This window comes from Panulirus ornatus, chromosome 51 (genome assembly GCF_036320965.1).
Source record: "Panulirus ornatus isolate Po-2019 chromosome 51, ASM3632096v1, whole genome shotgun sequence".
Taxonomy (NCBI): Eukaryota; Metazoa; Arthropoda; class Malacostraca; order Decapoda; family Palinuridae; genus Panulirus; species Panulirus ornatus.
The window spans coordinates 9,901,301-9,917,682 of NC_092274.1; the positions used below are offsets into that span (position 1 = coordinate 9,901,301).

Below are 16,382 nucleotides of genomic sequence, written 5' to 3' on the forward strand. Positions count from 1 at the left end.
CTTATACTATATTTATGTTGCTTAAGTCTAACAGAAAGATCCTTACCAGTCTGCCCAACGTAAAACTTATCACAATTTCTACATGGCACTTTATTGATACACCCAGGAGAAAGTTCTGGTGAATTCCTGATGAAGATATTCTTTATAGTATTATTGTTGCTGAAGGCAACATTTACATTGACGGATTTAAGCAACATGGGAAGTAAAGTAAAATTGCTATTAAAAGGGAGAACTATAAGATTCTTGGTGTCATTGGGAGATTTGGGCTCAACTCTATAAAATGATTTCTTTGCTAACTTAAGGGATTTTATCAAAGAAAGATCTAGGGTACTTTAACTTAGATCCAATAGAATATATCTAGGTTAAAGTACCCTAGATCTTTCATTGATGAATCCCTTAAGTTAGCAAAGAAATCATTTTATAGAGTTGAGCCCAAACCTCCCATTGACACCAAGAATCTTTTAGTTCTCCCTTTTGATAATGATTTTACTTTAATTTCCATGTTGTTTAAATCCGTTAATGTAAATGTTGCCCTCAGCAACAATAATACTATAAAGAATATCTTAATCAGGAATTCACCAGAAAATTCTCCTGAGTGTATCAATAAAGTGCCATGTAGAAATTTTGATAAGTTTTACGTTGGGCAGACTGGTAAGGATCTTTCTGTTAGACTTAAGCAACATAGATATAGTATAAGAACGGGACAAGAATCAAATACTTTGTTTAATCACGTTAAAAACTATGATCATTGTATTGACTGGAGTAATGCCATCTCAGTCATTAAGTCTAACTCTATTACCACGAGAAATATCATTGAATCTTCTGTTCTTAAATACACACAAAAAAATATGATCTTAATATTAGTGATGGTCAATACAAATTAGATAACTTTAGAGTAATCTTCTGTTCTTAAATACACAAAAGATTATAATCTTGATATTAGTGATGGTCTATACAAATTAGATAACTTTAGTGTTGATAAATTTGTAAAATGATAAGTTTATGAACGCTCGTTGTCTGTCTTGGACAATCGCATGTTTACCATATGGCGTCCTAGCTACGTCTCTTCGTTTTATATCAACTGACTGTTATATTTCTCTCTTGTGTCTCCCCTGATGATATGATTAATACACGAAAGTGCACTTGGGAACTTATCGTGTTTCATTTTCCCCTTGGACTATTAGTAATATACTTGGTAACGCGCAAAATTGAGATCCTTTCCAATATATATATATATATATATATATATATATATATATATATATATATATATATATATATATATATATTATTATTATACCTAGGCGCTGTCTCATGCGTAAGCGAGGTCGCGTAAGGAAACAGGCGAATGGCCCAACCCACCCACATACACATGTATACACATAAACTCCCACACACGCACATATACATACCTATACATTTCAACGTATAGTTACATATACATACACAGACATATACATATGTACACATGTACATATCCATACTTGCTGCCTTCATCCATTCTCTTCGCCACCCCGCCACACATAAAATGTCACCCCCCCCTCCACCCGCGCACGCCCGAGGTAGCGCTAGGAAAATACAACAAAGGACACATTCGTTCACACTCAGTCTCTAGCTATCATGTATAATGCACCGAAACCACAGCTCCCTTTCCACATCCAGGCCCCACAAAACTTTCCATGGTTTACCTCAGACACTTCACATGCCCTAGTTCAATCCACTGACAGCACGTCGACTCCGGTATACCACATCGTTCCAATTCACTCTCATCCTTGCACGCCTTTCACCTTCCTGTATGTTCAGGCCCCGATCACTCAAAATCTTTTTTCACTCTATCCTTCCACCTCCAATTTGGTCTCCCACTTCTCCTCTCTCCCTCCACATCTGACACACATCCCCCGTCAATCTTTCCTGTTTCATTCTCTCCATGTGACCAAACCATTTCAATACACCCTCTTGTGTTCTCTCAACCACACTCTTTTTATTACCACACATCTCTCTTTCCCTTTCATTACTTACTCGATCAAACCCCCTCACACCACATATTGTCCTCAGACATCTCATTTCCAACACATCCACCCTCCTCCGCACAACCCTATCTATAGCCCACGCCTCGCAACCATATAACATTGTTGGAACCACTATTCCTTCAAACATACCCATTTTTGCTCTCCGAGATAACGTTCTCGCCTTCCATCTATTATTCAACGCCCCCAGAACCTTCGCTCCCTCCTCCACCCTGTGACTGACTTCCGCTTCCATGGTTCCATCCTATGCTAAATCCACTCCCAGATATCTAAAACACTTCACTTCCTCCAGTTTTTCTCCATTCAAAATTACCTCTCAGTTTACATGTCCCTCAACCTTACCGTAGGTAATAACCTTTCTCTTATTCACATTTACTCTCAGCTTTCTTCTTTCACACACTTTACCAAACTCATCCACCAACTTCTACAGTTTCTCACCCGAATCAGCCACCAGCGCTATATCATCAGCGAACAACAACTGACTCACTTCCCAAGCCTTCTCATCCACAACAGACTGCATACTTACCCCTCTCTCCAACACTCTTGCATTCACCTCCCTAACAACCCCATCCATAATCAGATTAAGCAACCATGGAAGACATCACGCACCCCGATCGCAAACTGACATTCACTGGGAACCAGTCACTTTACTCTCCTCCTACTCTTACACATGATATCTTTTCACTGCTTTTAGCAACTTACCTCCCACACCATATACTCTTAATACCTTCCACAAAGCTTCGCTATCATCTGTGTCATATGCCTTCTCCAGATCCATAAATGCTACATACAGATCCATCTGTTTTTCTAAGTATTTCTCACATACATTCTTCAAAGCAAACACCAGATCCACACTTCCTCTACCACTTCTGAAACCACACTGCTCTTACCTAATTTGATGCTCTGTACTTACCTTTACCCTGTCAGTGAATACTCTCCCATATTATTTCCCAGGAATACTCAACAAACTTATACCTCTGTAATTTGAACTCTCATCTTTATTCCCTTTGCCTTTGTACAATGGTAATATGCATGTATTACGCTAATCCTCAGGCACTTCACCATGAAGCATAGATACATTGAATATCTTTACCAACCTGTCAACAACACATTCACCCTCTTTTTTAATAAATTCCACTACAATACTATCCAAACCCGCTACCTTGCCGTCGTTGTAAACAGAACATAAATATACCAGAAAATGGTATATTTCAGGACCTCCTTATGCAGTGAACAGGAAATGCTTGCTTATAATGAGAGAGAACCTTCACATCAATTTTGCAAAATCATGAAATTATCAAATATGTTAGAAGTGTTTTACAGGCAGACGGTATGTGTTGATTAGGTTTTGCAGACGTTTAGAGGCATTAGATGGGAATCTGAGGCTATTTAGGCAAGGTTACGCGAAAGCTCAACCTTCGTATTACAACATGTGGGAAAAGGTTAAAGGACATCACGTCCATCGTAGGCCCAGACGAAAACTCGGAAATGTGAAACGCCTTCGTGAAGATTGATCTAGTAAACCTACTAGACCCTGACACTGGAAATTCATGTTGAATGTGGAGGTGTGGATACTGCAACCACAGACACAAGCACAGTGAGTGGCAGAGACGCCTTTCTAAGTATGAAAAAAGAGGGAGAAAGTGGAGGCTAAGAAACTTCTAGCACAGATATGGGCGCAGAAGGAAATAGAGACGCTAACTCAGGTATGGAGGGAGTTGGGGTGGAACACAGTAAGACAGCGGAAGCCGGGAAACTCTCCGGTCTGGCCACAAACACGGAGTGGGCGTCATACGACACTATTAAGTGAACAACAAATCCCGGGGATGGATAAAGTCTTTAGATATTACATGAAGAGAAATTGCACGTATGGCAAGACTGGAATGTATTGTCGGGGAAAATTTGAACTGAAATTCCCTAGAAAAATATTTGAACTGAGTGAAGAAAGGTAAATGTCGGTATGGGGAAGGATGCAGATTTCTACCATCCAGAATTGTGTCAATAATCACTCGAGATTAAGCGTTGCTTGAACTAGTACTGTGAGAACCACCACATATGATGAGACATATCTCTGGTGCACATCACAATAAATAACTTTGTTTACTGACAGCCACAGAGCCAAACAGAGTCAGGGAAGAACTACCACAGGATAAAGTCAGCAGAACAGAGCATATTAACCCGTACAACAATACAGAGACAAGCCATACAACCTCCTTCATATATGTCAACATACAGGGACTGAAATCACATAGAACAAATACAATTCCATTTATAATTGTCCTTGTTAAACGAGTCAAGTGCAGTATTTGCGACCTTCACTGAAACACACACTAAAGAGCACATGAATAGTGGTGTGTGGATCCCAAACCACAACGTGTACAGATGCGACAGGACTACATGATCATGTGGAGGAGTTGGACTGTATAATACAGTAGATACACTTATAACAACTGAACTCCTCAAATGATGTAGTAGAAGCTCTCGTTGTCAACACTGAAAACCCAAACCTGGTCATTGCAGTAATGTATAGACCAACTGACGCAAAGCCTCGTGAATTTACCCAACAAATAAGAAACATACAATCATGCCTCGACCTCCGAGGTAACCCAGTATCAGATATACTTAGATATACTTAGGACACCTAACCTAACCCATATTAGATGGAGACAGGAAGTATCATCGTTGTGGAAAATGCTGACACTTGAAGCAGCTGGGAATGAACACCTACAAAACAGTTCTCCAGGCTATGTGAAATGTTCTCCCTCAGCCAACAAATGACCCAAATACAACTAGAGTAAATAACACTCTGAACTTAATCTTTACAAGAAATGTGGACTTCGTATGTGATCTTACCATCTCATATACCCTCTGATCGTAAACTGAGTGAAGTAATAAAACGTAGCAGTGGAAACGTTTTCAGTAATTTCAGTTTTGATATTAAACGGATAAAGTGTGAGGATGTGATGAGTGAGAAACCCTGCTGAGTACGACAACAGAGGAGGAATGTGTACATGACCACTTTGGTCCTCCAAACATGCAACAGACATATACCAGCGAGAAGAAAGCACAAGGCAGGCAACAGACATATACCAGCGAGAAGAAAGCACAAGGCAGGCAACAGACATATACCAGCGAGAAGAAAGCACAAGGCAGGCAACAGACATATACCAGCGAGAAGAAAGCACAAGGCAGGCAACAGACATATACCAGCGAGAAGAAAGCACAAGGCAGCCAACAGACATATACCAGCGAGAAGAAAGCACAAGGCAGGCAACAGACATATACCAGCGAGAAGAAAGCAACACGACCACTTTACACCAGGAGGAAAAGAACTGCAGATCTTCTACAGAAAACACAACTCACCCAGCAAAGGATAGCAAGCCTGTCAGGTGGATTATTGAACATAGACCGAAAGTGTCATACGAAACAGAAGGAAAAGGAGAAAGAAAGCCGTAAATTATAGATATGTAACTCATAATATTTTTACTTATATGCAAAATGCAAATTCAGGACCACAAACTCCATTAGCCCAGTGAAACCGAAGAATGGGCCTCGTGTAAAGTGGTCGTGTTGCTCGTTCTAACCTAGACCTTGTGTGCTTTCTTCTCGCTGGTATATGTCTGTTGCCTGCCTTGTGCTTTCTTCTCGCTGGTATATGTCTGTTGCATGTTTGGAGGACCAAAGTGGTCATGTACACATTTCTCCTCTGTTGTGGTACTCAGCAGGGTTTCCCATTGTGTGGCAGACATCTCAGTGTGACGAGTGAGATTTTAGAAAGGTAATATGAATCTTTTATTTAGCGAGTCAAAAACCACATTAAACGAGCCAAGAGACTTCTTGGTAAACAGTAATGCCCCAAGTGTACACACAGCAGATATCACCTTCTCAACACAAGATTTCGAGAGGGCCATTGAGAGCATGGCCATGCACTCAGCCCCAGGCCTGGACTCATGGCTCTCAGTCTTCATAAAGAAATGCAAGACACCTCTAGCACCTGCACTAAATATCCTCTGGAGAAAACCTCTACATTCTGCCATCATTCCTGAAACTGACCCACATCGCCCCACTCCACAAAGGTGCAAGCAAAGCAATCCCAAAAAACTATCGACCGACCGATACCATTAAGATGGCGGCACATCATTAAAATCTTGGAAAGAGTGCTAAGAGGCCAGCTGACTGAATTTATGGAAGTGAACAATGTACATAACCCAGGACAACATGGTTTCAGGGCGGGAACATCTTGCCTCTCTCACTTGCTTGACCATTATGATACCATTGTTCAAGTTCTGGAAAACAAAGAAAATGATGAACACACACTTTGCAAAAGCATTTGACAAATGTGACCAATGGTGTCATAGCACAGAAAATGGGAAAGATGGGAATAACTGGAAAAATTGGGAGATGGATGTACAACTTGTTGATTAATAGATCACAACACGTAGTTATAACCATGCCATCTCCAGTGCCTCATTAGTAACAAGCCCAGTCCCCATGTTACTACTTGCCCCCCTCCTGTTCGTCATACTTGTATCTGACGGTGACGCAAACGTGAGCCACAGTTCCATATCATCCTTTGCAGATGATACAAGAATATGATAATCACACCAATAGAAGATGCCAGAAGGCTACAAAAAGACATAAAAGAAGTCATTTGCTGAGCAACCAAGAACAACACGCGAGATAAATTCAACTCCACCGTGATAGAGAAAAGGAAAAGAATACCTGACAGACACACACGCTATCATAAACCAGATGGATAACGTGAAAGACCTTGGAGTAATAATGTCTAACGACCTAACCTTCAGCGAAGACGACAAAACAACGGTTGTCTCCACCAGAAGGATGGCAAGCTGGATCCTGCGGACCTTCAAGACAAGGGAAGAAAATCCAATGATTATTTCATGAATTGCATTCTGTTGCGTTCTAACATCGCCCAACAAGGCGAGATTAAGAATTTGTCCAGAGATCGTTTACAGCCAATGTTAATGTGGTAAAGGAACTGAAGTTCTGGGAACGACTGAAATCACTGAGGTTATACTCCCTGGAACGCAGACGGGAGAGGTATATCATCATCATCTATACCTGGAAAATCCTAGAAGATCTGGTTGCCAACTTACATTCGGGAATAACCTGCTACTGGCAGGACAGACATGGAAGACTTTGTAAAATACTTCCTCTGAAATCCAAAGGTGCCATATGGACGACAAGAGAGAACACCTTAAACATGCGGCCCGGCGGGCCCTTGCCATCTACCACCAGAAACAGCATGGGATGCACGGTAGACAAGTTCAAGAGTGCATTGGACAAGTACCTACAAAGTATACCACACCAGCCAGGCTGCCATTCTACTAACACAACGTATCATTACGTGAAGTCTTGGGGATCTTCACTCCCATAGTCCGGGCTGGGCCCAGGCTGCTGGATTGGATCGTTGGTCGACCAAGCTGTTGGAAGCCGCAGCCCTCAGGCCCACATAGCCCCCACATTAAAAGCTTTTTGCTCTTCTTTTTCTTGTATTTCACACGACATTTTTAGTTTATGGTCTATGTCTGAAAATCTACATGATAGATTACCTATCCTTTGCTGGGTGAGTTGTGTTTTCTGTAGAAGATCTGCAGTTCTTTTCCTCCTGGTGTAAAGTGGTCGTGTTGCTTTCTTCTCGCTGGTATATGTCTGTTGCCTGCCTTGTGCTTTCTTCTCGCTGGTATATGTCTGTTGCCTGCCTTGTGCTTTCTTCTCGCTGGTATATGTCTGTTGCCTGCCTTGTGCTTTCTTCTCGCTGGTATATGTCTGTTGCCTGCCTTGTGCTTTCTTCTCGCTGGTATATGTCTGTTGCACATTCCTCCTCTTTTGTGGGACTCAGCAGGGTTTCCTCGCACACATCTCACTGATCACAGCGTTTTACGTTCCATCAGGTAGTGATCAAGGTGTTTGGAATGGTGATATCAGATATGAGGTCCACAGTATTTGTAAAGATTAAGTTTAGGATGTTATTTTGGTTTTATTTTTTGACTGAGGGCAAGCTTTGCACATAGTCCAAATAACTCTCTCAGCTGTTCATCCAAATTACCTCAAGTGTTTGTAGTTTCACCTACGATGTTATTTCCTCTCTGTCTCCATTCACTGTGTGGTATATTGAAGTTTCATAAGACAAGTATATCTGATACTGGGTTACCTCGGAGGTCGAGACATGATTGTATGTTTCTTATTTGTTGGGTAAATTCACGAGGCTTTGCGTCAGTTGGTCTATACATTACTGCAATGACCAGGTTTGGGTTTTCAGTGTTGACAACGAGAGCTTCTACTACATCATTTGAGGAGTTCAGTTGTTATAAGTGTATCTACTGTATTATACAGTCCAACTCCTCCACATGATCATGTAGTCCTGTTGCATCTGTACACGTTGTGGTTTGGGATCCACACACCACTATTCATGTGCTCTTTACTGTGTGTTTCAGTGAAGGCCGCAAATACTGCACTTGACTCGTTTAACAAGACAATTATAAATGGAATTGTATTTGTTCTATGTGATTTCAGTCCCTGTATGTTGACATATATGAAGGAGGTTGTATGGCTTGTCTCTGTATTGTTGTACGGGTTAATATGCTCTGTTCTGCTGACTTTATCCTGTGGTAGTTCTTCCCTGACTCTGTTTGGCTCTGTGGCTGTCAGTAAACAAAGTTATTTATTGTGATGTGCACCAGAGATATGTCTCATCATATGTGGTGGTTCTCACAGTACTAGTTCAAGCAACGCTTAATCTCGAGTGATTATTGACACAATTCTGGATACATTTTGCCCAGACGATGTGCCAGGTTGGCCATACATGCAATATGCCTTTATGTAAGATCTACTGACTAAGTCCATATTCGGGCTTTGTTGTTCTACTTGCGTCGTACCTCACCTTTGTGTCTGTGGCCAGGCCTGGGAGAGTTACCTGGCTCTCTCTCTCTCTCTCTCTCTCTCTCTCTCTCTCTCTCTCTCTCTCTCTCTCTCTCTCTCTCTCTCTCTCTCTCTCTCCCTCCCTGACTCCATTCGTACCCAACACAGGTTGTGTTGGTAGAATAATATTAACAGATTGTGGAATTGGGTTTGTAATGCTGAGGTTGTGTTTGTAGGATGGTAATAATTACAGGTTGTGTTATTAAGATGGAAGTACTGATAGCTTGTGTTAGTAGGACGGTGATACTGACAGGTTGTGTTAGTAGGACGGTAGTACTGACAGTTTGTATTAGTAATCCTGTTGTACTGACAGATTATGTTTGGACGGTTGTACTGACAGGTTGTTAGTAGGACGGTAGTACTGACAGGTGTTAGGAGGATGGTAGTACTGACGGGTTGTGTTAATAGGACGGTTGTACTGATAGGTTGTGTTAGTAGGATGGTAGAACTGACGGGTTGTGTTAGTAGGATGGTAGTACTGACTGGTTTGTGTTAGTAGGACGGTAGTACTGACAGATTGTGTTAGTAGGATGGTAGTACTGGCAGGTTGTATTCGTAGGACGGTAGTACTGACAGATGTTAGTAGGATGGTAGTAATGACGGGTTGTGTTAATAGGACGGTTGTACTGACAGTTTGGGTTAGTAGGATGGTAGTACTAACGGGTTGTGTTAGTAGGATGGTAGTATTGACGGGTTGTGTTAGTAGGACGGTTGTACTAACAGGTTGTGTTAGTAGGACGGTCGTACTGACGGGTTGTGTTAGTAGGATGGTAGTACTGACGGCTTGTGTTAGTAGGACGGTTGCACTGACAGGTTGTGTTAGTAGGATGGTAGTACTGACAGGTTGTGTTAGTAGGACGGTAGTACTGACAGATTGTGTTAGTAGGATGGTAGTACTGACAGGTTGTGTTAGTATGACGGTTGTACTGACAGGTTGTGTATGTAGGACGGTTGTACTGACGGTTCGTGTCAGTACGATGGTAGTACTGACTGGTTGTGTTAGTAGGACGGTAGTACTGACGGGTTGTGTTAGTAGGACGGTAGTACTGACGGGTTGTGTTAGTAAGATGGTAGTACTGACAGGTTTTGTTAGTATATTGGTTGTACTGACAGGTTGTGTTAGTAGGACGGTAGTACTGACTGATTGTGTTAGTAGGTGATAGAACTAACCGGTTGTGTTAGTAGGATGGTAGTACTGACAGGTTTTTGTTAGTAGGATGGTAGTACTGACAGGTTGTGTTAGTAGGATGTTAGTACTGACAGGTTGTGTTAGTAGGATGGTAGTACTGACGGGTTGTGTTAGTAGGACGGTTGTACTGACGGGTTGTGTTAGTAGGATGGTAGAACTGACAGGTTGTGTTAGTACGATGGTAGCACTGACGGGTTGTATTAGTAGGACGGTAGTACTGACAGATTGTGTTAGTAGGATGGTTGTACTGACAGGTTGTGTTAGTAGGATGGTAGTACCGACAGGTTGTGTTAGTAGGATGGTAGTACCGACAGGTTGTGTTAGTAGGATGGTAGTACTGACCGGTTGTGTTGGTAGGACGGTAGTACTGACGGGTTGTGTTAGTAGGATGGTAGTACTGACAGGTTGTGTTAGTAGGATGGTAGTACTGACGGGTTATGTTAGTAGGATGGTAGTACTGACGGGTTTTGTTAGTAGGATGGTAGTACTGACAGGTTATGTTAGTAGGATGGTAGTACTGACGGGTTATGTTAGTGGGATGGTAGTACTGACAGGTTGTATTAGTAGGATGGTAGTACTGACGGGTTATGTTAGTAGGACGGTAGTACTGACGGGTTTTGTTAGTAGGATGGTAGTACTGACGGGTTATGTTAGTAGGATGGTAGTACTGACGGGTTATGTTAGTAGGATGGTAGTACTGACAGGTTGTGTTAGTAGGATGGTAGTACTGACGGGTTATGTTAGTAGGACGGTAGTACTGACGGGTTTTGTTAGTAGGATGGTAGTACTGACGGGTTATGTTAGTAGGATGGTAGTACTGACGGGTTATGTTGGTAGGATGGTAGTACTGACGGGTTGTGTTAGTAGGATGGTAGTACTGACAGGTTGTGTTAGTAGGATGGTAGTACTGACAGGTTGTGTTAGTAGGACGGTAGTACTGACGGGTTATGTTAGTAGGATGGTAGTACTGACGGACTGTGTTAGTAGGATGGTAGTACTGACGGGTTGTGTTAGTAGGATGGTAGTACTAACAGGTGTTAGTAGGATGGTAGTACTGACAGGTTGTGTTAGTAGGATGGTAGTACTGACGGACTGTGTTAGTAGGATGGTAGTACTGACAGGTTGTGTTAGTAGGATGGTAGTACTGACGGGTTGTGGTAGTAGGATGGTAGTACTGACGGGTTGTGTTAGTAGTGCGGTTGTACTGACAGATTGTGTTGTTATTCCAGATGATCCACCGTCGCTCGGGTGTCACAGATGAAGGGGAGTATCGATGCCTGGTGACCACTCATGCTGGAATCATCACTAGCCCCCCCATCACCTTACGTCTTGCTAGTAAGTATACGCCCACCTTGTACCAGTGGCACCACAGTGGTGCCACTTACTCTACCAGTGGTGCCACTTACTCTACCAGTGGTGTCACACTGTACCAATTCACTATACTAGTGGCACCACTCACTATACCAGTGGTGCCACTTACTATACCAGTGTTGACACTTACTATACCAGTCTCTCCCGTCATTGAACCACTTGCCCCACTCACTGCACCATTGGCACTACTTATTATACTGGTGGTGCCACTGACTGTATCAGTGGTACCACCTATTGTACCAGTAGTACCACTTATTGTACCAGTGGCACCATTCATTATATCTTGGCACAACACCTTGTCCCAGTGGTACCACGCATTATACTAGTCTCTCTAGAGGTACCACTTCTGTACCAGTGGCAATACTCACTGTCCGGGTGGCATCACTCTCTGGACTAGTCTCCAGTGGCACCACTCAATATATCAGTCTCTCTAGTGGCACCACTCACTGCACCAATGGTATAAACTTAACAGTCTATATAATGGCACTTTACAAGTGGCATCACTCCATATCACTCTCTTAAGTGGCATCACTCTCTACACCAGCCTCTCTAGTGGCACCATTCTCTGTACCAGTGGCAACACTCAGTATACCAGCCTCTCTAGTGGCACCATTCACTGTACCAGTGGCAACACTCAGTATACCAGCCTCTCTAGTGGCACCATTCTCTGTTCCAGTGGCAACACTCAGTATACCAGCCTCTCTAGTGGCACCATTCACTACACCAGCCCCAGTAGTGACACCATTTTGTACCAGTGGCATTACTCACTATACCAGTCTGTCCAATTGTAGAACTCACAATACCATTCTCTCTTGTGGCATCACTTACTCAGCCCTTCCAGTATACCATTAGAACCTCGTATTACACCAGCCTCTCTGTTCTAGTCGCCACAACCTCCAGTGGTCCACTGAAAACCCAGAGTAACTTTACAGACGACTGTCATGTGACGAGTGAAATTCTAGAAAGGTAATATGAATCTTTATTTAACGAGTCAAAACCCACATTAAATGAGGCAAGAGCCTTCTTGGTAAACAGTAATGGCCCAAGTGTACACACAGCAGATATCACCTTCTCAACACAAGATTTCGAGAGAGCCATTGAGAGCATGGCCATGCACTCAGCCCCAGGCCTGGACTCATGGCTCTCAGTCTTCATAAAGAAATGCAAGACACCTCTAGCACCTGCACTAAATATCCTCTGGAGAAAACCTCTACATTCTGCCATCATTCCTGAAACTGACCCACATCGCCCCACTCCACAAAGGTGCAAGCAAAGCAATCCCAAAAAACTATCGACCGACCGATACCATTAAGATGGCGGCACATCATTAAAATCTTGGAAAGAGTGCTAAGAGGCCAGCTGACTGAATTTATGGAAGTGAACAATGTACATAACCCAGGACAACATGGTTTCAGGGCGGGAACATCTTGCCTCTCTCACTTGCTTGACCATTATGATACCATTGTTCAAGTTCTGGAAAACAAAGAAAATGATGAACACACACTTTGCAAAAGCATTTGACAAATGTGACCAATGGTGTCATAGCAAAGAAAATGGGAAAGATGGGAATAACTGGAAAAATTGGGAGATGGATGTACAACTTGTTGATTAATAGATCACAACACGTAGTTATAACCATGCCATCTCCAGTACCTCCATAGTAAAAAGCTCAGTCCCCCAGGGAAGTGTACTTGCGCCCCTCCTGTTCCTCATACTTCTATCTGACATTAAGGCCCACACGAGCCACAGTTCCATATCATCCTTTGCAGATGATACAAGAATAAGTATGATAATCACATCAATAGAAGATGTCGAAAGGCTACAAAGAGACATAACCCAAGTCTTTAACTGGGCAACCGAGAACAACATGCTTTTCAACGGAGATAAGTTTCAACTCCTCCGGTATGGAGAACATGAAGAAATCAAGAACAACACACACACACACACACACACACACACACACACACACACACACACACACACACACACACACACACACACTATCATATCACGACTGAACATTGGGAAAGATCTTTGAGGAAATAATATGTTTAGATAACATAACAAGACCACAGTTGCCTCTTTCATGCAGGTGGGAGGATCTTGCAGACTTTCAAGACGAGAAGAGACCAGTGACGTGTCTTGGGAACGTTAATACCCTCACGAATGATGAGACATGTTGACATACCCATATCTCAGTAGGAAGAATAACCTACTCTTTACCTTGTTTATTAATGCCCTAACACAAGTGGTGGAGGAACTCGCGTTAAAAAGAAATAGATTTAGATACAAATAAGGATCTTGTTCATATTGTTGATTTTGGGCAAACGTTTAGTGGAAGCGATCACGGACAAATCATTACGAGGATACGTTCAACATAACCAGTAATGTTGGTCAACACGAAAGTCGCGGAAAACGTACCACATTTTCGACTCTTTCGCAAAAGTTTACTTTTGATGAGTCAATAAACCAGCGCCACTCATCTGTGTTATGTTGGTGGCCAAGTAACAGAAGGAACATCATGTAAAACACCAGACCATCTTCAAGGGAGAAAAATTCTTTGAAAACGACATGGCGATCACGATATAAACCATCTGTCGTTTTATTCTGGAGAAGATTCCAGCTTTGTAACCTGGAGCACAATACATAGATACTGTGGGTCATAATACGTAAGTATGCTGGAACAAAACTATGGTTGGTACAGTCATTCTGAAAACATATTTAGATCCTACCTGCAAAAATACAGAAGAAACAAATTTTAGTTTTGATGGGACAAAATGTTTGTTGGCCAGTGTAATGGACTGCGTTGTAGGATATCTAGATTTGTGGATGATGCTGAACTGGTAAATAAAGCGACAATATAAACAACAGCTTAATGACTGGTAAATAAAGCGACAACATAAACAATATAACAACTCAGGAACTGCATTAACTGGTGGCAAATAAGTTTTGATTTTGACATGTGCAAAATTTGACATATCAGTAATACAAATAAGAATGCAAGCAACTGTACATGTAAATAAGGAAAAGGACTTGTGTAGGATAATGTGTGGTGACGTCAAGCCATGTAAGAAGTACACACGAGCAGTGAAAGGCAGAATGACATTCTTGGTCTGGCCTCCTAATGTAAGTCCAGGAAAGTTACTCTCACACTTAACAACACACTTTGGCTTCCTCATATTGTGTCCAGTTGTGGTCAACCTACTTGGGGAAAGACGTGGTCAACCTACTTGGGGAAAGACATGGTCAACCTACTTGGGGAAAGACATGGTCAACCTATTTGGGGAAAGACATGGTCAACCTACTTGGGGAAAGACATGGTCAACCTACTTGGGGAAAGACGTGGTCAACCTACTTGGGGAAAGACGTGGTCAACCTACTTGGGGAAAGACGTGGTCAACCTACTTGGGGAAAGACGTGGTCAACCTACTTGGGGAAAGACATGGTCAACCTACTTGGGGAAAGACATGGTCAACCTACTTGGGGAAAGACGTGGTCAACCTACTTGGGGAAAGACGTGGTCAACCTACTTGGGGAAAGACATGGTCAACCTACTTGGGGAAAGACATGGTCAACCTACTTGGGGAAAGACGTGGTCAACCTACTTGGGAAAAGACGTGGTCAACCTACTTGGGGAAAAACATGGTCAACCTACTTGGGGAAAGACATGGTCAACCTACTTGGGGAAAGACGTGGTCAACCTACTTGGGGAAAGACATGGTCAACCTACTTGGGGAAAGACGTGGTCAACCTACTTGGGGAAAGACTGGTCAACCTACTTGGGGAAAGACATGGTCAACCTACTTGGGGAAAGACATGGTCAACCTACTTGGGGAAAGACGTGGTCAACCTACATGGGGAAAGACGTGGTCAACCTACTTGGGGAAAGACATGGTCAACCTACATGGGGAAAGACATGGTCAACCTACTTGGGGAAAGACATGGTCAACCTACTTGGGGAAAGACTGGTCAACCTACTTGGGGAAAGACATGGTCAACCTTCTTGGGGAAAGACATGGTCAACCTACTTGGGGAAAGACATGGTCATCCTACTTGGGGAAAGACGTGGTCAACCTACTTGGGGAAAGACTGGTCAACCTACTTGGGGAAAGACGTGGTCAACCTACTTGGGGAAAGACTGGTCAACCTACTTGGGGAAAGACATGGTCAACCTACTTGGGGAAAGACTGGTCAACCTACTTGGGGAAAGACATGGTCAACCTACTTGGGGAAAGACTGGTCAACCTACTTGGGGAAAGACTGGTCAACCTACTTGGGGAAAGACATGGTCAACCTTCTTGGGGAAAGACATGGTCAACCTACTTGGGGAAAGACATGGTCAACCTACTTGGGGAAAGACGTGGTCAACCTACATGGGGAAAGACGTGGTCAACCTACTTGGGGAAAGACGTGGTCAACCTACTTGGGGAAAGACATGGTCAACCTACTTGGGGAAAGACGTGGTCAACCTACTTGGGAAAAGACATGGTCAACCTACTTGGGGAAAGACGTGGTCAACCTACTTGGGGAAAGACTGGTCAACCTACTTGGGGAAAGACATGGTCAACCTACTTGGGGAAAGACTGGTCAACCTACTTGGGGAAAGACATGGTCAACCTACTTGGGGAAAGACGTGGTCAACCTACTTGGGGAAAGACATGGTCAACCTACTTGGGGAAAGACGTGGTCAACCTACTTGGGGAAAGACTGGTCAACCTACTTGGGGAAAGACATGGTCAACCTACTTGGGGAAAGACTGGTCAACCTACTTGGGGAAAGACATGGTCAACCTACTTGGGGAAAGACTGGTCAACCTACTTGGGGAAAGACTGGTCAACCTACTTGGGGAAAGA

The 16,382-nt window shown here is 42.9% G+C and overlaps 1 protein-coding gene across 1 annotated transcript in view; it reads left to right on the top strand.

Moving 5' to 3' along the window:
• Positions 1-16,382, top strand: part of LOC139764751 (protogenin-like) — a 1,310,239-nt gene that overhangs the window by 274,965 nt on the left and 1,018,892 nt on the right. Inside the window, exon 4 of the mRNA XM_071691615.1 lies at positions 11,388-11,493. Within this exon, the coding sequence (XP_071547716.1) occupies positions 11,388-11,493 (106 nt within the window). The remainder of the gene's footprint in view (positions 1-11,387; positions 11,494-16,382) is intronic.